A 20,672-nucleotide genomic window follows, 5' to 3' on the forward strand; every position below is an offset into this window, starting at 1 on the left:
GTTTTTTGTAACACATTACATGACATAGCCAACAGTAAGTTAAACATGCTAAATGTCTGCTAAATGGTTTGTGGATTTATCAAACAATGACAAATTTATTGTCAGATGAACACTTTTCACCCCCCTCTTGATGGACTTACAGGAAATTAAGAAAACCAAGAGTAGACTAAGCAATGGCAAATCTCTACAAAATTTCGTACAGATTCATCAGATGGTGCCAAAGTTATTAGTAAATCAAAAATGTGTGGACCCACTGTTCAACTACCCCCTCCATTGGGCTAGCACTGGGTGTAACTTTCTAACTGCACAATTGATGCAGATTTGTCAAACAGTGATAAAGTTACACACAACTGAAAATGTTTTTGACCCCCCCCCCCCCCCCCCTTTAACTTTGTCCCCACTTGATGGATTGGCACAAAATGTAAAACACCAAACAAACCTTCCTGGCATCTGTCAACTTTTGAGCAGATTCATCACACTGTGCCAATGTTGTTAGCAAATTAACACTTTTTTGCATTCCCCTGCATTTTAAGTCACCCCAATGAAACTTTAAAATACTAAAAGAAGGTTAAATGTACTAAGTCTCTATCAAATTTTGTGTAGATCCATCAAATGGTGCCCAGGCTATTGGTAAATCAAAAATATTTTTTAATCCGCTCATTGGATCGTCACAAAACCCAATATGCTTGCTCTGGGTATCACTTGCTAACAGTTTGCCACACTTGACACAGATTAATCAAAAGTTGCCAAAGCTAGAAGCATATGAAAATGTTATTAACATCACCCTTTATTATGCTCCCCTTTATAGGTTGACAGAACACTTTAGAAACCAATGGAAAAAGAACCCTTCCAAGCCTCTGCCAAGGTTTGTGTGGATTCATCACACAGTGCCATGCATATTAACAAATGAACACTTTGCCCCCCTCCTTTTTAAATGCCTCCACCTGTATGGATATACACAAATTCAAAGATATCGATTGTCTAAGTGAAATGGTGTCAAAGTTATAAGCACATTAACAAATGGCTTTTTAACTGACAACATATAAAAAAGTGTTAACCCTTTAAATCCCGCCTGGATTAAACGTGAATATCTCAAAAACTATTAAAAGGATTTACACCAAATCAGAAAATCATGCTTTCTGAGTAAAGTTCGACTTTCATGCCAAGTTCGGTACATATCTGTTCAATATTTTTTGCTCTGTTGGCAAGATTTCCTATGGGAGATAAAATTGGAGATTTTACAACCCCTATATGTTTACACCCCTTTAACTTTTTTTTCCATGGATGGATCGCATGTCAAATTATTGTATCCAGTACATCGAACTAAGTGCAATATTGGAAGGCAAGTCTAGCTAAGTAATTGTTGAGTTAATTAAATACCTATCTTGGTCAAGTAGTGCTTAAGTTGGTCTAGTGGCTATTATATCACAATAGATCAGTATTGCTGATCCAGTATATTGTCATATCGCTATAAGTTGTTTCACAGCTAGGTTTCCACCACACAAATACACATTTCTTATTACAGCAATGAATACAGAGACTCTGCAGTGCACAAGGAAGAATTAACTTATATATGTTTCAGTACTTCCAGCCATGGATACTGTGCTAGCCTGCATAATGTGGTTTTGAGAGCAAGTGATCACCCATGATGGTTTCACAAATTTCATTAGATGTTTGCAAAATATATTCCTCAGCGTCATGTTAGCTGGGATCCCACCCACACTTCTCCCCCCCACCTGATCCTACTCACAATCATGTTCTCCAAGGCATGCTTAGCCAGCCAGCAGTTCAAGAAGACCGGAATGAAAAGGTTCCGTAGAGGTGGCCAGAATACCTACAAGAGGATAGAGGAATTAAAGGCAAGGATAGGTGAAACTGTAACCCTGTAAAATACAGAAGGTGGATCTCATAAAAACAAACGCTATATCCATGTGGACTCAATGCAGAACATTTGCTCACTCTTTATTTACACGTGTTTTCTAGGTAGAGTTACCAGAACAAAGCAGGCTGGAAAGCAATATTGGTCAATTACAAATGTATTTTGCAACAGTGATCATTTTCTAATGCAGACACTACAAAAATATTTTCTGCAATTACAATGAGCAAGTGTGTCAGATTAATGAAGACAGATACAATACAGCAATATTGACATGAGTTATGAAGGGAGCGAGGAATGCATACGATTAATTCAGTTTTGTTAATATCATTTGACAGTTTTCGATTTTGTGAAAACCAGAGTTAAAGGAGTCTGAGCGCTTCCAGTTTTTTGTAACAGTTTAAAAAATGATGCCACTTGAAATTCTCCTGGGACAGGAAGTTCAAATAGATCTGTATAAAACGAATGCTTGCAAAACAAGGCAGAGTGGTGGGAGGAAGAGCCTCGCCTAGGAAACATCAAATAAACAGGAATACAACACATTACAAACAAAGGTGTCTCTACCAAATACAAATGCACATCTACTAGGAAAGTTTCCGGATATATATTCAAAGCAACAAATAATGGTTTTGGGTCTCTCAATGTACTAAGCCCCCCAGCCACTTGGAGGGTAAGACCTTAGAGAAAAACTCTAGGCATGAACCTACTACACAAAGGAAGTACCAAAGCACACATAGATAGTCCAGACAGTAATGCTGAGTTGTAGCAACAAATACAATGTAATGCCAAGTTATAGCAAAAAATACAGATACAGTCCAAGATTTCTTTTCTTCTCAAAATGCGTGGTGTTTATTATCCAGGCTAGATACACAAGTCAAGCAAGAGAGCAGCGGACACGCGTTTCGTCCTACGGACTGACTTTTTCAAGGCTGCAAATTATATTTATATATATATATATAAATACAAAAGCTAGAAACAGTGAATTTTAGATATACATAAAAAATATCATACAGACATTATATTATGTGTTCGAGGCAACCTTAGAAAATCTTTTGTTTGCTGCCTGGAAAGAATTTTATAGGTATTTTTTGTTCTATGAGATCTATGCTTTTTATTTCTCTACTCAGGACACTGATGTTTGGCTTTCCAACTTTTCTTTCACCCAGCACTATCGGCATGAAATGATAGGTGCCACACTTTTTCACTTTATCATGAGTTAAACAATAATCGGGTGTTCCTCTCTTTATAAGCATGCGAGGCCAATAACCCCGAAAAGGTTGTATTAATTTGTTCACCGGCTCTTTGGGTGCTCGTGTCTGTCTAACCCACACCTCAATTGTTTCTTTGTTTTTTTTATATACAAATAAGGTTGCCTAGGACACAATATAATGTGTGTTGGATATTATTTTATGTATATATAAAATTCACTATGTTTCTGGCTTATATATATATTTATAATTTGCATCCTCCTTGAAAATGTCCATGGCACAAAACACGTGTCGGCTGCTCTCTTGCTTGACTTGTGTATCAAGACTGGATAAAAAATACCACGCATTTTGAGAAGAAATGAAATCTCGGACTGTATTTGTATTTTCTGCTATAACTTTGCACTACATTGTATTATTTGCTACATCTCAGCATTACTGTCTGGACTATGTGTGCTTCGGTACTTCCTTAGTGTAGTAGGAATACAACACATCATAACTCATTAGCTTGGATTTAAAAGGGTAAAATATGTGGCAGTCCACCTTATACTCACACAGTAAACAGAAGTATAACTTGTCAAAAACAGCCATTGAGATACTTAACCCTTTACACTCTGACATGAGTGGGTGACGGGGGGGTAAATACTTAGAGATCATTACACAAACTTCTGACACATTGGCCACCCTGAAGTAATGGCTATGGTTTCTGCATAGGGACATGATCACCACCTGGTGGCCTTAGCGTACCTGTGCAGCCTATAGATTTGGGATATATGGGCGTGTGTCTTGGTGATTGATGTTATCAGCTGCTGTTCCAAAATGATGCAGGGTTCGTTGACAGTATGTGTAACCCTCCTTGCTCGCTGGGTGGCTGAATTGAATGTGGCTGCCTGTTATAATTCAACTAGTGATTGTATCAAGTGTTATACAATACTATTGTATATTTGAGTGAGTAAAGGAAATAAAGGGAGTGAGCTTTATTTTTAACCAAAAATGTCGATCAGTAATTCAATGACAATCAGGGAGGAGTTAGGCTTTGACGCATGTTTTTGGGGAAAGTGTGAAGGACAGAGAAAGAGTCTGAGAAGAAAAATATGTTACTTTTTATGTCTTGATTTGTTTGCTTTTCTCAGCCAACAGATGTTGGGTGTGGCTCCAATATTCATATTTTTTTAAAACCCAGATATTTTCCTACCCAAGAGATTGAAACAGGGAAGGGACATCCACATAAGTCCCTTAAGAAGAGCTAGTAGATCTGGGATGGCACTACAGGCCACTGAGCCATGTTTGGACCTAATTTTAACCAAATACCAGTCAGTTGAGTCTTGTGGGCATCTTCATCGAGGAAGTTGATGAAACAGTACCTGAGTAACCTGAAGCCTGGTTAGGGAGAATGAAAAAACAATAGGTAAGGGGTGTGGGCTAGTGGCTAGGTTGCTGACTTTAGAACTTAAAGCTCATATACAGTTTGGCAGATGGGATACTCTATCTATACGTGACAGATATCCCATCTGCCATAATAGAACAGCCATACATTATAATGCACTTGTAATATGGAGGACAGGACAGTCTCTATGTCTGTGCCAGAGCATCCTTCTGCCAATCTACATAAGGGTCTTAGATTCCTCAGGTTCTATTGCAGGCTTCAGCACTTGAGCCAAGACTAAGTGATTTTGAGCGAATCAGTTAACCGCCCGGTGCCTCAGATTGTAAATATATATTGTGCAATAAATATATGCAAAAATCCCATATGAAAAATACAATATGAAATTGTCTCCTAACACCACTGATGTAAAGCGCTCCATAGCTGTCAAGTAACTTTGTGTGATATAAATAGCATATACATACATACATATGGGATTTTTTGGAAATGGTCTTTTTTACAGTGGTATTAGGAGTACAGACTGTCCATTGGCGAGGTCACTATATTTCAGCCACCAGTGGGTGGGCGCAGAATATTTTTAGAAATGAATAACATTCTAGTATAAGGAATGTGGTGTGTGGTGTATTTTTTTTTAGCAGCTGTCCCATTCTGAGAACTTTCATAGCAAGGCTGTGGCTCTTAGTGCCTTATGGGGAAATCAGGTCCCTGACACATTTGCAGTCATGGTCAGTTCTATATTTCAGGCATTGTAGGCAGCTGTCTTATGGAGCCTCCACAGATTGCCACAACAGAGCCCCAGTTAGTAACAAATGGCTTCAAAAAAGGCCTTGTTGCTGGGGGACAGTGAGCACCAAACAGCAAACTATAATTTTGCTTGGGCCTCCAGAATCTTTACACTGGAGATTGTCCACATGTGGGAACACATTGTGCACCCAAAGGCTGATCCTGAGAGGGTCCTTCCTTTTTGAGGACTGAAGTCATATCACTTTTCCTATACCAGATACAGACTGCTTAGGTTAGTTCTCTACGAATCAATATCCCTTATCAAGATGTACAAAAGCAAGAGGATTTTGGGACCTCGTATTCAGTGACTGGTGATGTCAGATCCATGCCAGATTTTTAGAATATCCAGATGTGGTAAATTATTTACCAAAGCAATGAATTTGAACAGAAGTTATTTACATAGCCATTGGTGATCCTGAAAATTTGGCATGGCTTTGGCCCTCGAGCTCCCACACTGGACATTGCTATTTATTATTACCTATTTATGAATAGTAACTTCAGCCGCAGCCGTCTTGGCGCTAGGACTTCTCACTGCACAAACAAACATAGTTGGAGAAAAGAGCTATCGGGAAGTTTTGCAGAACAGGTACGACTTAAGGTATTTCCAATATTCATCAGTCTGGAAAACCTGGGGGAGGTGAGAGTGTTCCATGGATTGTGGCCCTTGATTCCTATTGGTCTCCCGCCACATCTTTTTTAACGTCCAAGATTTTCAACAAATGTAAAGGGTCAGAACTCAGAGAACATGAAGGAACAAGAGGAGTAATGCAAAATGATGCGTTGAAAGAAAGAACATATAGAATATACAGAATAGGAAGAAAGAGAAAGAAAAGGTGATGAGAGAAATAAATCAAATATGAAAGATCGTAGCTGAAAATGTACCTGTTGTTCAACAAGATTTCAAAGAAGGATAAATACGTTTATCAAAGGTGAAGAGAAAAAGGAAACAGGCATGAATGGAACATTGATGGAGGTCCAAGAACTTCATCTTGTGAACCAGAAGGTTCAATACAAGTCGATTTTGTTGATGAATAATTTGCTAACGGTAACCAAAAAAATATTCCATTTAACTAAAGGTTTGGTGGAAAAAGCAAGAGCCCGTTTTGTGATTTGCCCAGACAACATTCCACCATGAGAAATAAGATCATTTAGAAACATCCGTTTAACGATAAGGTGATTTGCTGGAAAGCAATAGAAATAAACCGATCTAATATTTTACAGCTGCTACGACCATTTACATTACATTGCCCAATTGTGAAAGAGAACCCAAACATCAGTTCGGGAGATCAGCGAGTTTTGAATGCATTGACGTTTCCTCGTCTGGGCCTCAGCGTGGCTGATGTAAATAGAGTTGTAGAGCTGTGCTAAGGTCTCAGTCCCCACTACCTTGAAGATATTTGCCGGAAGGAGAATGCTAGGAAGGGGCCTTGACCCCGAAGTTGCAAACTTAGACTCCCAGAGACTGGACACGCCTCTGTGGGGTTTCAGCCTGATCGGCGGAAGTGATGTCGACGCCAATATTCCCGCCTCACACTGCTCACATGGAGACCACCACGTGCTCACCTGGCAGGGTGACTATCGACATCATATTGATGAACTGTTGCAGCTGCGAGGAGGCACTCGTTACGTCTATTTCATTGCCGGCGTCACGCAGAGCGCCTCCCGACTAACGCTGCGTGTTTTCAGATGACGAGGCGAGCCCAGGAGTGAAATTGATTTTGTTTGCTGTAAATCCCGCTCAATTTTTAGATGAAAAATATAGGTCGCTGGAGCACGGCTACGGGAGAGGTGGGGGATAAGCAGTAGCGCAGGAAGGCAGGGAACGCGGACAGTTGTTATGTTATGTTATGTTATGTTAGTTGCATTTTAATGCGCACAGCTGCTCCAGCGAAGGAGCGTCCTGGCGCAGGGAAAGGTAAACACAACACAACACTAGGTCCGGTAACAAAAAGCAAACAATAAAAGCTAGAAACAATTAAAACAGGAAGGTTTTCAGGGCCCTGCGGAAAGACATTAGGTCATTCGAAAGGCGGATTTCCAAGGGGAGCGCATTCCAGAGGGTTGCGGCTTTCACGCGGAAGGAGCGACCCCCCATCCGACTAAGTCTGAAACGGGGGACGACCACCAAGGACTGTCCAAGGGATCGTAGTGAGCGGGTAGGGACATAGGGAGAGATCAGTGTATTGAGTATTCCGGGTGCCAACTCTCTCAGAATTTTAAAAACCAGGCAGAGAGCCTTGAATTGGATACGCTTGCATATCGGGAGCCAGTGCAAGGACCGCAGGGTGTTAGAGGTAGGGCAGGTTCGAGGCAGACCAACCACCGCCCTAGCCGCCGCATTCTGGACTCGTTGTAAGCGAAGAATCTCGGCTTGGTTCGCTCCTAGTAGGAGAGAACTGGCGTAATCCAACCGCGAGATGATCATTGCTTGAATGACCAGCTGTCTTGTAGGAGCATCGAAGAATCGCAGCAGGGGTCTTAGCCCGCGTAGTACTCCAAAACAGCAGGCCGCCACTCTCTTTGTATGAGTCACAAAGCTTAGCGTGTGGTCAAGCCATACTCCGAGATTCCTGAGTTCCAGGACAGGGGCCGGCACTGATCCCAGCTCTGGAGGCCACCATTCGTCCCCCCAGTGGTCCGCTTCCCTTCCAACGATCATCACCTCTGTTTTTGACGCGTTCAGCTGGAGACAGTTGTTATTCATCCAGCTGGCCACCTCTCTCAGTCCACTTCGGAACCTGAAGGCATCCTGCTTGGCATCCCCGCTGATCGTAACCGCCAACTGAGTGTCGTCAGCATAGGAGACCATGGTAAGGCCCCATTGCCTGACGGCCTCAGCCAGCGGCTGCACGTACAGATTAAAAAGCGTGGGACTCAGCGAGGAGCCCTGAGGGACCCCCAGGTCCAAAGGATGGTACTTGGACTGAAAAGGAGGGGTGGCAACGCAGAAGGAGCGATCACTGAGGAAGGAGCGGAACCACTGCAGAGCTGAACCACAAATGCCAATGTCCTGCAGGCGGTGTAGCAAGATGCGATGGGAGACAGTGTCAAAGGCAGCGCTCAGGTCTAGTAAAATAAGCGCTGCCGTTTGACCTGCATCGAGCACACTTCGCAAATGCTCAACCATTGCCAGAAGGGCCGTCTCAGTGCTGTGGCCAGCACGAAACCCATTCTGCGTGGGATCCAGGACATTCACAAGGGTCATATGCTCCGTGAGGGCCCGATTTACATGGGCCTCCATAACCTTGGCCGGCCAAGGGAGCAAAGATATAGGGCGGTAGTTTTCAGGCCTCGATGGATCCAAAGATGGTTTTTTTAGGATCGGGGAAACCACCGCTTGCTTCCATTTGGCAGGGACCAGGCCAGAGGTTAGGGAGAGGTTAATCAGGGAGCACACTGCTGTGCGTCCCTGAAAAGCAACGTCCCTGAAAAGAGCAGATCTTACCGGGTCTGCAGGCGATCCAGACTTGACTCGCAGGGCCCACTTTGCGAACTCCTCATTGGAGATGGTAGGAAGGGAGTGCAGCGATGGACAGCTGCTAGAGCCGCTCCAGGGAATCACAGGAGACAGTGTGCTTGGAAACGCCAGATAGATCTTCCTGACTTTATCCAAAAAGAAGGTGGCTAGGGCTTCACAGTGGGCGGTGGACCTGTCCAACTGTGGGGGAACTCTCTTTGCCATTAAGTCTTTTATGGTTTTAAAGATGGTTTTAGTCGGGTTAAGGCTATTTCGAAATTCGGCTGCGTAAAACGCCGCCCGGGCCCTGCATATAGCTCGATGGTAAAGCTTAACTAAGGCCAGGTAGATGGATTTCTTGTCGGCATCGTACGACTTACGCCACACCCTTTCCGCCCGTCTGCAAGAGGACTTCATTGCACGCAGCGCGCTGTCATACCAGGGGCTAGCCTGCCGGGGACTGGACTTGCTGGAAATGATAGGTACCAGGACGTCCAGCGCCCTGGTAATCCAGTTACAGAACCGGTCATAGCCCGAGGTGGCATTCAGCAGGGGACATAATGGCTCAGCACCCATTGTGAATAATACACACAACAGGAGGAGCGCCTTAAACCACTTTGAAGCCAGGGCTCGATACAACAATACACAACAATGCAGCAAGTGGTAGAAGTTAGGAGAGTAGCCAGGAAGGTAAAACAATGGGAGAACTAGGTCACCACAATTGATGTGGTACTGGTAGACAACACTATGGGTACACCTCAAAACCTATTGGAGTATCTTTACAACCAATGTACATCAACCCTGCCCAGCAGAGCCCCTGCTATTCCAGTAGTGTGGCTCACATGTTGTGTTGCCAGTGCACCTTAAGCCTGGCCCGCAGCACCCTTTGCTTTAGAGTATTGGACGCGCACAGCTTTGCCAGTGTACCCCTGTCGCCATCAGCAGCAGCCCCGTTTCCAAGACTGGGAACCACACAGCTCTGCTAATGCACCTCAGTGCTGCCCTGCTGCTCCACCTTCTGTTAAGGTGCCGGGAGCCACACACAGCGTGGCAAGTGCACTGTAATCCTGACCAGCATCACCCACTGCTATTACAGGACTGGGCCCTTCACAGCTCTGCCGGTGCACATCAGTCTTGAGCTGGACCCTAGCCTCTGTTATAAGAGTGGGACCAGTACACCACTTTTCCAATATGCCAGAATCCTAACATGCAACACATTCTACTGTTCCAGTACTGGTCCCTATCAGTGCATTTCAACCCTGATCTGCAGTGTCCCCTGCTATTTCAGTACTGGGGGGGACAAACACACATCTCTGCCAGGGCCCCTCAATCCTGACTCGCAGTACCAGTCGATCTTCTATCTCTGGAGAGGCACACAGTTCTATCAGCGCTCATCAGTCTTGGTTAGCAGCTCCCTCTTCGGTTTCAACACTGGGGCTCAAACATAGCTCTGCCAGTGCATCTCAGCCATGCCCTTCATCAACCCTCTTCCAGAACAGAAATCCACACACAGCTCTATCACTGCACCTCAGTACTGCTTGGAGGCTCCCTCTTCTATTAAAGTATTCAGGCCCAAATGTAGCTCTGCCAGTGCACCTCAATAAAGCCCTGCTGGTCCCTCTTCGATGAAAGTACTGGCAGCCGGACACAGCTTTGCCTGTGTCCCTCTCCCCTGACCTGCACCACACCAGTTATTAAAATATTTGTACACAAATGCTGCTCTGCCAATGCACCTCACCCCTGACCGTCCTCAGCACTTACTAATATCCAGCTCTGTCTCGACACACAGACGGCTCTACCAGCAGGCCGTTTCTAGGTTTTTTTGCCACCCTATGCGAGAATTGAAAAATGCGGCTCCCTCCCTTTTAGTACCATCACTCTCTCCTCCTGTCATCCAGGCTAGAAGAAATAATGCATTAGATCACAAAATGTGCCTCGTTATGCAGCATAATTTGCCTTTTTTTGACGCATAATTTAGCCAACTCTCCGCATAATTTGGTCCCCATAAGGCTTAATTTCAAGTGGCCCCGAGTATAAATAACACCAACAATCAAAGAGCACATGGCAAAATAGCTGAGTAGGTTAACCGCTTGCTGCAGAGATCTGCAGTGTTAGATGGTCACAAATTGAAATGTTTGCGCAGTCTACTCAGCCTTTTATCTTTCAAAGTTAAAAAGGAGTGCCTTTGTGTTGAGTAATATTGACCTATTATCTAAGCCCTGAGGCACAATTTAATTAGCGATGTATGTTTTGTAAGTGGGCGTATAGAGCGCAAACGTAGCCGTAGAACATCACAGCGCGGTACAATAGTTGCCTGGGTACATTTGAGTGGTAAATCATATAGAGCTGCCAAACTGACTCTAGAACCAGGTGGATTGGAGAGTCTCGCTTGATGATTTTATTCACGCAGGTCAAGCATCACACGCTTCATATCTAGCTGCCGCTGATACGTCTCGCCGCATAAATCGTGACAAGCAACCCCAAAAGCTAAAGCACAAGAGGCAGACCACAATGTGAACTTATTTTTATTGCAGGTTAGAAAACAATTTTTGGCTATTCGTCTTTTTTTCACTATTTCCAGACCATAAGACGACCGGAACCTGTATTTTGGGGTGAAAAACATAAAACGAATTTCAGATTGACATGATGGAAAAAATAAGCCTCTTGGCACCATATATTTTTTTTTAGGTGTGGCATGCTATTAGCCACCTGTTTTCACTGTTTAAAAACAAATGAAATTCGTGAATTATAAACCAATTACCTGACATGGTTATTTTATTTCCTAGGTACTGTGGTAAATAATTTAATTACCGGGACTTAATTTGATACGGAAACATAATAAAAATAGCTCAGTAAATAAGAGGCAGGATCCGTGGTATTAGAGGTTCGGAATGGGCTTTATTCCAATACTGACTCGAGTCAGGGATTTCAGGTTCCATCACCACGAAGGTTCAGGAAGTGAAGGCAATACATTATTGACAGGTAACAATATATATATGAAAAGCATTTACATTAAGACAGATGCAGGAGGCGTAACAGCTGATAATACAGATAAGAATACACATACGTAATGAAAAGAGGCGTAATAGGGCGTAACAGAGAAACGTCATTGGTTGTGATGTCACAAATGGGTGGATCTATGAGATAATTTCGCAGTATCAGCAGAAATACTTGGCAGAGATGCGCGCGCAGCAGTATGACGTGTGATTGACGTGCAACTAGGGGGTGAAGGGGACTTGATATTTAACTCTACATGTGGCGACAGAAGTCTGGAGGGTCAAGTCAACCTAATCCCAAATCATATCTAACATCCTATGTTTAAAGAACTATGTTATCCAAAAGAGAGGTCTCTTAGAGTAGAATCTTATTCTATACTGACTATACTGACGGTTAGTGCGTGTACAAGCGTCTAAGTGTCTACACTAGATGCGAGGGCGGAATCTTCCATAGTAACAGGGCTATGAATTACTTGTATGAAGACAGAGAAGTCGGGCCTTTGCTTGGTAGCTGGAAGAATGTTTACTTAAGCTACTAGACAGGAATGCATTGGGCAGGGAGCGGAGCAGATAATTTTCGAAGGTGTAATACAGTTCTTGGCAGGCAGCAAGCTGATGTCAGGCTTCGTGAGCCGCGCAGAGAATGAGACAAAGTTCATGGTCACAGATGCAGGCTCGGACTGGAGCTTCAGAGGCAGAAGGCAAGAAGAGTTCGATGACAGAATCAGGGCCTACTTGCCTGGACTGTAAAAATGGCATAAGTGAACCATATAAAGGCAGTGGCCTTTTGTACTTAGGAATGGAATATCCGGCCCATTCATGGCGGATCAACAGAGGACATGTTAACGGTGGACGCACATGTATTTGCGTCTTCATAACTGGAACTGGAGGGAACATACATGTACTTGTAACATGCACATAGAACCGTTGGGGTCCAAGATAGGGGACATAACTGACCAGAAAAATCCATATTTCCACATTCCCTCCTTGTCCCCTACTTGCCCGTCAAGAGATATCAATCTTCATTAATCCATTGATCTGTTCATATAGCATCATTTGTTCTTCTTTCTTCTTCCGGGATCTTGAATGAAAATCTTGATGTGGAATGCACGATGTGGCACACAGACCACAAATCGCTGGTCCACATTGCAGGCATAAGCAGCAACTGAATAATATGAGAAGGCCAATACCTAGGAAGGATAGAACTCTCCATCCCCAGGCTGATATCACGCTCCAAAACCAACCGGACCAAGTCCAGGTGCCTGGATTCTGGTGTATCTGGCTTACAATCTTATGAAGGCGGGTTATGGCCTTATATACAGATGGCGAATTTTCTGGTATGAATATGCAACAGCTTGATCCGATGACTCTACAAGCTCCGCCCCTATCGGCCAGGATGACGTCAAGGACAAGACGATTTTGAAGCACAACAATCCGCATAGCAGACTGCTCTTCTGTTAAATTGCCTAAGGCGGAAATAGTTTCGTTCACTACTGCTTCAAGGGTTCTAGTCAATCTACGTATCAGTTTACTATTAGTAACGGTACCTATATAGGGAAAGAGACCTTTATTGAAATCTGTGTATTTTTCCCATGCCGTTTCAGTGTAATCGACTATTGGGAGATCTCTCCTTTCTCTATTGTGTACTAAATGAATATTTCTGTGATAATCAGGAGGAGCTAGGAAAACAGGTGGCAAAAGGAATCCAATGTAGCAGGTACCATCCCAATCTAGAGGCAAACGTACATATGCCGTCTGACCACATATGAAATAGGAATGGCGGGAAGCTCTAAATGTAGACTTGCCTTGATCACTAAATTCTACTACAGTGGTGCATCTACTATGGCCCATATGTATGGAACCATTCTTTCTTATACATAATTCACCTTTTACTGGAAATATTGACATAGCGGGCAAAATTGGAGTAGCTTCGGATTCAACATTTAGGATCATAAGATTAAGCGTAAAATTACCTAATCCATATACTTCATTTTCTAGATCAGTTCCTGTTCTTTTGGGAAGTCCCTCCTTGTTAGGATAGCAGACCTTAAGTAAAACTAAATTCAAATGTCCCCATACCCAGTTATCTTGATAAACTGCAGAATTCGAATCCAGAGAATTAATTAGGCTAAACCATGCTCCACAGGAGCCGTTGTGTGTGAACGGGTATGGAAAAAGAGGTAGAATTCCTTTATCATTCTGATAGGGAGGGAGTCGGCCACATATCCAACAATCTGTAGCATTGCTAACCTGATGGGAATGATGTAACATACTAATAAAAGTGTTATTGCGCAGCGCAAATCTATAAGACAACTCAAGCGGAGGTAATTCACTAAAAGAATGTTCAGCAGTAACATTGTAAACATGTCTAGAAATAGGATAATATATGTGCAACAATATACTTGCAGTAATTATTAAAAGACTTGAGAAAAACAAAATTAATAACGTCACTATGCAATGACTACGCAGTGATTTACAGTACGCCTGTCGTTTCAACATTTTTCGGGTGTTTTCTCTATTCAGGTCCAAGGGATACATGTCAGAGACAATTCAACCGCTTCACCTTGGAGAGGACTTAAACAATCAAATTGCTCGACTGATTGGGCCTGAGCTTTAATTTATATAGTTCGGAGTCACTTTTTTCCACAAAAGGAAGTTTTGAGTCAATGGGTGAAGACACACAAGGTGTGCTATTCACATCTGATTTCAGTCCATGAAATTTCTTGATATGACTTGAATGAATCCATCCTTTTCTGCCTTCGATCTTCACGGCTGTTCTTGTTGTGAGCAACACCAGCTGGGGTGACCTCCACCTAGGTTCCAACTGTGTTTTTCGATCAAAGTTCCTCACGAGGACAGTCTCCCGGAACCACGTCGTGGGGTTTCACCTCAGTGTTGTCAGGAAAAGCTGCAGCTACCTGTGAACGACAAGATTGTAGTGCAGACATCAAGGAAGCCAAGTAATCTGTCAGCATGTTACAGTCAATATCAGTTATTTTGCGTGGTATAGGCGTCCCCCACATATTTGGTGGTCTGCCGAAGATCACTTCATACGGGGATAGCCCTGTTCGAGAGTGTGCTACCATTCTTGTGTAAAAGAGTGCAACTGGTAATGCTACTACCCAGTCGACACCTTTCTCTCTGCATATTTTGGATAATCTTATTTTCAGAGTCTGATTATGTCTTTCTACGAGACCTGCTGCTTCGGGGTGTCGGACACAGTGGAATTTCCACTGATAGCCTAACAAAAGTGAAACGTGTTTCATTAATTCGGATGAGAACGGCTGGCCGTTATCTGAGTGAACAACACGTGGTAAACCGTATCGTGGGAAGAATTCTCGAACCAACTGTTTGGCAGTAGTCGGGGCAGTGTAATCTGAAACCGGGTATGCCTCCGTCCAACGGGAAAGAGCACACACAACTACGAGAACATATTTGAATCCTCTGCATCGTTCCATCTGGATATAATCCATCTGGAGGACTTCAAAAGGGTGATCAGGAGGATGAAATCCACCCTGTTCTACGGGAACGCTTTTTCCTGGGTTGAACTGGCAACAGATCAGACAGGTACGAACCTTTTGTTTGGCTGCAGCTCGTAAATGCTTATTGAACCAAATATGTTGAATGCTGTCTAGCATAGCTTTCTCTCCTAGATGCGCTGGACTATGGATAGTGTTAATAATGACTTGGACCATTGAATCAGGAAGGAACCACACAGACTTTTCCTTCATCAACCATCCTTGATCCGTTTGGATCCCTCCTAATTCCGTCCATTTCCTTATTTCTTCTGGTGTAGCATGTGTCTGTATATCAATTACGTCAAGAGTAGGATCTTTAACTGTCATACAATGTGTCGGGACTATTGTCTTTGTCATGTCGGATGTTTGTGTTTGAGCAGTCTGTTTAGCTGTTCTGTCGGCTAGATCATTGCCTTGAGAAATGATATCAGTGACTTTCGTATGAGCTTTATATTTCATAATCGATATTGCAATGGGTAAATGTATTGCATCTAATAAGGCATGAATGAGGGGTCCGTGCTGAATGTGGGCACCGTGAGAAGTTAAATAACCTCTCTCTCGCCACAGCACGCCGAAGTCATGTACGACTCCGAATGCATAACGTGAATCAGTGTATATGTTGACTTTCTTATTTGTGGCTCGAATACAGGCTTGTGTCAGAGCGATGAGCTCTGCTGCTTGAGCTGACAAGGTATTAATACGATTTGTTTCAACGACTTCAGTGTCTGTTGTGACTGCATACGCGGCCACTAGCTCTCCTGTACTTGTTCTCATACATGAACCATCTACATACAACGTCAGGTCTGGGTCTGACAATGGGACATCTGTCAAGTCTTGTCTGGGTTTCGTCGTGATTGTAATAACATCAATACAGTCATGGGCTAGTGGGTCTGTTCCATTTACAGGTAAAAGTGTGGCAGGATTCAATGTACTACAACGTCTGATTTCTATATGTGGCTGAAACAGTGTTAGTTCATACCCTGTAAGTCTTGCTATAGTCAAATGTTGTGTTTGCGTTCGATTCACAAGAACCTCCACTGCATGTGGTACTTGTACTGTCAATGGATGTCCTAACACTATGGCATCGCTTTGTCTGATTGCTAAAGCTGTCGCTGCCACTGATTTCAGGCACGCAGGCAGAGCCTGAGCTACGGGATCTAATGTACTAGAAAAATAAGCACATGGTTTGTGTGCTCCTGCTTGTTCCTGTGTGAGTACTGACAAGGCAGTACCTTCGCGTTCTGTAATAAAGAGTGTAAACTGTTTATTGTAACATGGTGTTGCTAAAACAGGTGCTTGGCATAGAGCTTTCTTTAGGCTTTTAAAGGCATGTGTATGTTCTTGAGTCCAAGGGAGGTCAGTCGATGTGGCTGCCTCCTGTGTTGTCAACTGAATGAGTGGTTTTGCTAGAAATGCATACTGAGGGATCCACTGCCTACAATATGAAGTGAGGCCTATGAAAGCCCGCACCTCCTTTTGTGTCTTGGGTATTGGCATGTTAGCTATTAACTGAATGCGGTCTGGTGTAAGCTGCCTTCCCTCCTTGGACAGCGAGTGACCAAGGTAAATAACTCGCTGGACACAGAATTGCAGCTTAGAAGGGGACACCTTGTGCCCTTTTTCGGCTAGAAATTGTAAAACTGTCAGTGATGCTTTTTCACATTCAGGTTCGCTTCGGGCGGTGATCAGCAGATCATCGACATATTGAAGCAAGGCAGTGTTAACTGGCATGTGGATGCTGTCGAGTTCTCGTTTCAGTGCTTGGCTATAGATGCTGGGGCTTTCTGTAAATCCTTGAGGTGCGCGTGAGAATTTGAAGCTACGTCCATTTAAACTAAATCCGAACAAATATTGGCTTTCCGGATCTATTGGGACGCTGAAAAAGGCATTTTTGAGATCAATTACAGTAAAGAATGTTGCTTCGGAATCAATAGCTGTCAGTAATGATGAGATATCGGGGACCACAGGGAATTGTGGCACAATACACTTATTTAATTCGCGCAGATCAATAATCAATCGATATACTGGCGGGGCCTTCGGATCTGTTCGTTTGAGAATCGGAATTATCGGTGAATTACATACATTGGAGTCTGTTTCCACAACTACTCCTTGGGCAATGAGCTCGTCAATGATCTGCAGTAAAGCCACTACAGCATCTGGTGGTAACTTGTATTGTCGCATTCGTGGTAGTACCACTCCTGCCTTTAGTGTGACTCGATATGGTGTAATATTCATACAACCAACATCAGTAGGGCCTTGTGCCCATAAATGTGTAGGTAAAGTCTGCAATCGGGGATCCATGTCTCTAGACACATAATGACCTTTAAAATCACGTAAAAACAATCTTACTCCTTCTGGAGAACAACATATTATAGCTCCTAGAGCCTTCAGTGTTTTTATTCCTAACAGGTTTTCTGGACATGATTTAGTAAGCAATAAATCTGTAGTTCGGGTCAAAGGTCCTATCGTAAGTGGAAGAGGTTGTGACACTTCATTAACAATAGGTTTTCCTGAAAAACCAAGCGAAATATTCTGTGAGCCTGAGAGGGGTGCCCCTGGAACTTCACTACGTTTTATTGTTGTTCGACTTGCCCCTGTATCGAGTAAAAATTTTCTGTCTTGGCCTAATAATTCACTATGTACATAAGGTCCTTCTTGATCTACAGGGATCTCGATAAGGGGTAAGTCAACTTCCCTCTCTAGGCTGGTTCATGCATATCGTTGATAATCAGGATAGTCATACTGTGCGGTCTGGTACAGTTGTCGTGTCGTGGTTTGCGTGGCAGCAACAGGCAGCGCTGGAGCAGCTGGCACAAACTGTATAGACTGTTGTGGAGCTGGCATGGACTGTGCATGCTGCAAGGCTCCTTGTTCATTCTGATCCTGTCTAAGTGGCCGTGGTCTTTCTTTTGTAATGCCCGTGGCGATATTACGCTTCAGGACTGGACAATCGTGTACATGATGACCTAGTTGTTTACAATAGTTGCATGTCCCTTTTACAGGTCCTGCTGAATCACCGGAATGTGTCGTACCCTTTTTATGTCCTTCAACTGGAACTGTCTGGGAGACTAGCATTTTCATTTTCGTGTCTTTCATGCGTCTTTGTTCATGATCTTGTTCCTCTCTAATTCTATTGTGATGATACTGTAACATTTGTAACATTTGTGATGGAGTGTTACCTTGCCAGGTACTCTCGAATTTTAATACTCTGTTCTTCACTTGGGGCAAGGAATTTTCAACTAATTTTGTCACAAACAGATGTGGGTATGATTCGCTACTTGCTTTTATACCACTATTTATACCAAAACATTTTTCAAATCGTGCATAGAAATCACTAGTGTCTTCATCTTGCTTTTGTTTACAGGCTGAAATTGCACCCCAGTCTTCCTTTTTCGTGGTTAATAAACGTGGCAGTACCTGTACTAGTAGACCTGGTAGTGCTTTAGTTCTGTCCCCAAGCCCCGAGCCTGGACCTCGGGCCTTTTCTTCTGCTTCTAATGCTGTCCAATCTATCTTTTGGTCTCCTACCTCCCACTCTTTTTCCTTGAGTTTTTCATAAATGCCAGCAGGCATCAATACCTTTAATATTGTCATAATGTCGGGATAGGTATACTCTCCCATGAGTAACATGTCTTTAATTTCTCGGTGGAAACCCGCTGGGTCTTTGTCATGACTGGGTACCACTTTCTTCATTTCCAACAATTCTATTTTCGATATGGGCGTATATACATATACACGTTTAAACTCATTGTCCTCGCCCTTTATTGGGTGCACTTCTCGTAAGGGATTCTGTCTGTCCATGTAATACGTGGTTCTTTCCTTGATGGGCAGTGAGACATGTTCTGGGCATATAAAAAGAATGTACTGCTTTCTTGATTCTAGTATTTCTTTAATTAGCTGAGTACCTGAACCTCTCCATCTATTCGTGAGTAATTCGGTCAATATATCAGGTAAGGGACCAGGATCTGAATGTTGGCTTTTATATAGTATAAGAAGTTGTTGAATCATATAAATCCCAGCTAAACGCTGTTCATCTGGGGTGAGATTCAAAAATGTGTGAGTTACTGTGTCATCACTATACTTCCCGGGACTGTCAACCCAATGGACAGCTGACCTGGCTAATTCTTGTTCATCCATAGAATCGAGAAAATGATAACCCCTTCGTTCTCGGAGTAATTTATCTGCTGCTTGGAATGAATGCTCGTTAGACCTTATATTTATTATTGGTGTTTGAAATTTCCTGTTATTTTCTAGACACATCGGACGTATCGGATCAGTAAGACATCTAGTACTATTACAAGATCTTCTTCTACCTACATAGGCTATAGTTTCTGACTGTCCTGTGGGCAGTCCTGATCCTTCCTCCTCGCTTTGTTCGAACTGGTCTACCGCTAATCTCTCTTCGTGTAGGCGTTCTATTTCTTTACGGATCTTTCGGCACATGGCTATTATACAGTTTTGCTTATCATGTCTCCCTTCTGATATATTCTGGCTCCATCTGGTAAGAATCTGCATTGCTTCCGGGTCTACCCCTGGTCGGTCTTGATTTCTGATCACACAATTTATGAGGAAACGCAACAGTTCCCCCTGTATTTCCACTTTCTGGTATTCCATAGCTCTGTTAATACATTCAGAATCTCGCCCGGTTTGGACAAAATGATATATATTATCTAGATGTGCAGTCATTCCTGGTAATTTCCCTAAATACACTGCGGCTCGTCTGATACGTAATGATGCTAGGGTCATTTCGTCCTCTTTTCCGGGCACAGGGTCATATCTACAATCTATAAGAAGTTCCTTAAGCGTACGGGCATTTATGAGTTTGGGGGTACGTGAATGTGCTGACTCTTGAAAAGTAAGTTTATTTATTCTAGGTGGTGTAGAAAAGATATTGGTAGCACCTCCGGTAGCCCCATCTGGGGTATCGGGTGTGAAAGGATTCGTTGAACGTGATACAGCAACTATAGGCGTGGATACAGCTATAGAAGTAGCTGTAGGAACAGATGCAGAAACAGATGTGCTTGCCGGAACTTGTGTCAGAACTTGTTGCTGTAGCGATACGGGTACTGGATCTTGGCGTTGAACCTCCCTGGCAGGCGGTCTATGTGGGGCGGGATGAGCATACTCGGGAGCTGCGTCATCTAAATATGAGGAAAGAAAAACATCTTCTGCGGTTCTAGGATGCCCCTTAGGATGTACCTTTATTGGAAATAATGGGGTTGGCAAGTCTTTTGGTATCCCTGGAGTAGCCTTAGGTAATCCTTCGGCCAGAAGGGGATACATACCATTCATAAGGGCATTTCTTTGTCTGTCTACTTGTTCTGATTTCACTCGTGCACCTTCTTCAATTAATAGATTTTCTCGGACTTCATTTGAATTTTCTTTACTCTTCTCTTCCTGTCTACGTGCTTTTTCTGTTCGTCTATATGATTCTTTACGCCATAATTCAATGG

The 20,672-nt window shown here is 43.2% G+C and overlaps 1 protein-coding gene across 1 annotated transcript in view; it reads right to left on the reverse strand.

Annotated features, from left to right (window-relative positions):
* Nucleotides 1–20,672, reverse strand: part of LOC146833056 (potassium channel subfamily T member 2-like) — a 783,113-nt gene that overhangs the window by 591,729 nt on the left and 170,712 nt on the right. Inside the window, exon 8 of the mRNA XM_085599884.1 lies at nt 1,751–1,834. Coding sequence (XP_085456010.1) covers nt 1,751–1,834 — 84 coding nt within the window. The remainder of the gene's footprint in view (nt 1–1,750; nt 1,835–20,672) is intronic.

Source organism: Triturus cristatus, chromosome 4_2 (assembly GCF_964204655.1).
Source record: "Triturus cristatus chromosome 4_2, aTriCri1.1, whole genome shotgun sequence".
In the NCBI taxonomy this organism is placed as follows: domain Eukaryota; kingdom Metazoa; phylum Chordata; class Amphibia; order Caudata; family Salamandridae; genus Triturus; species Triturus cristatus.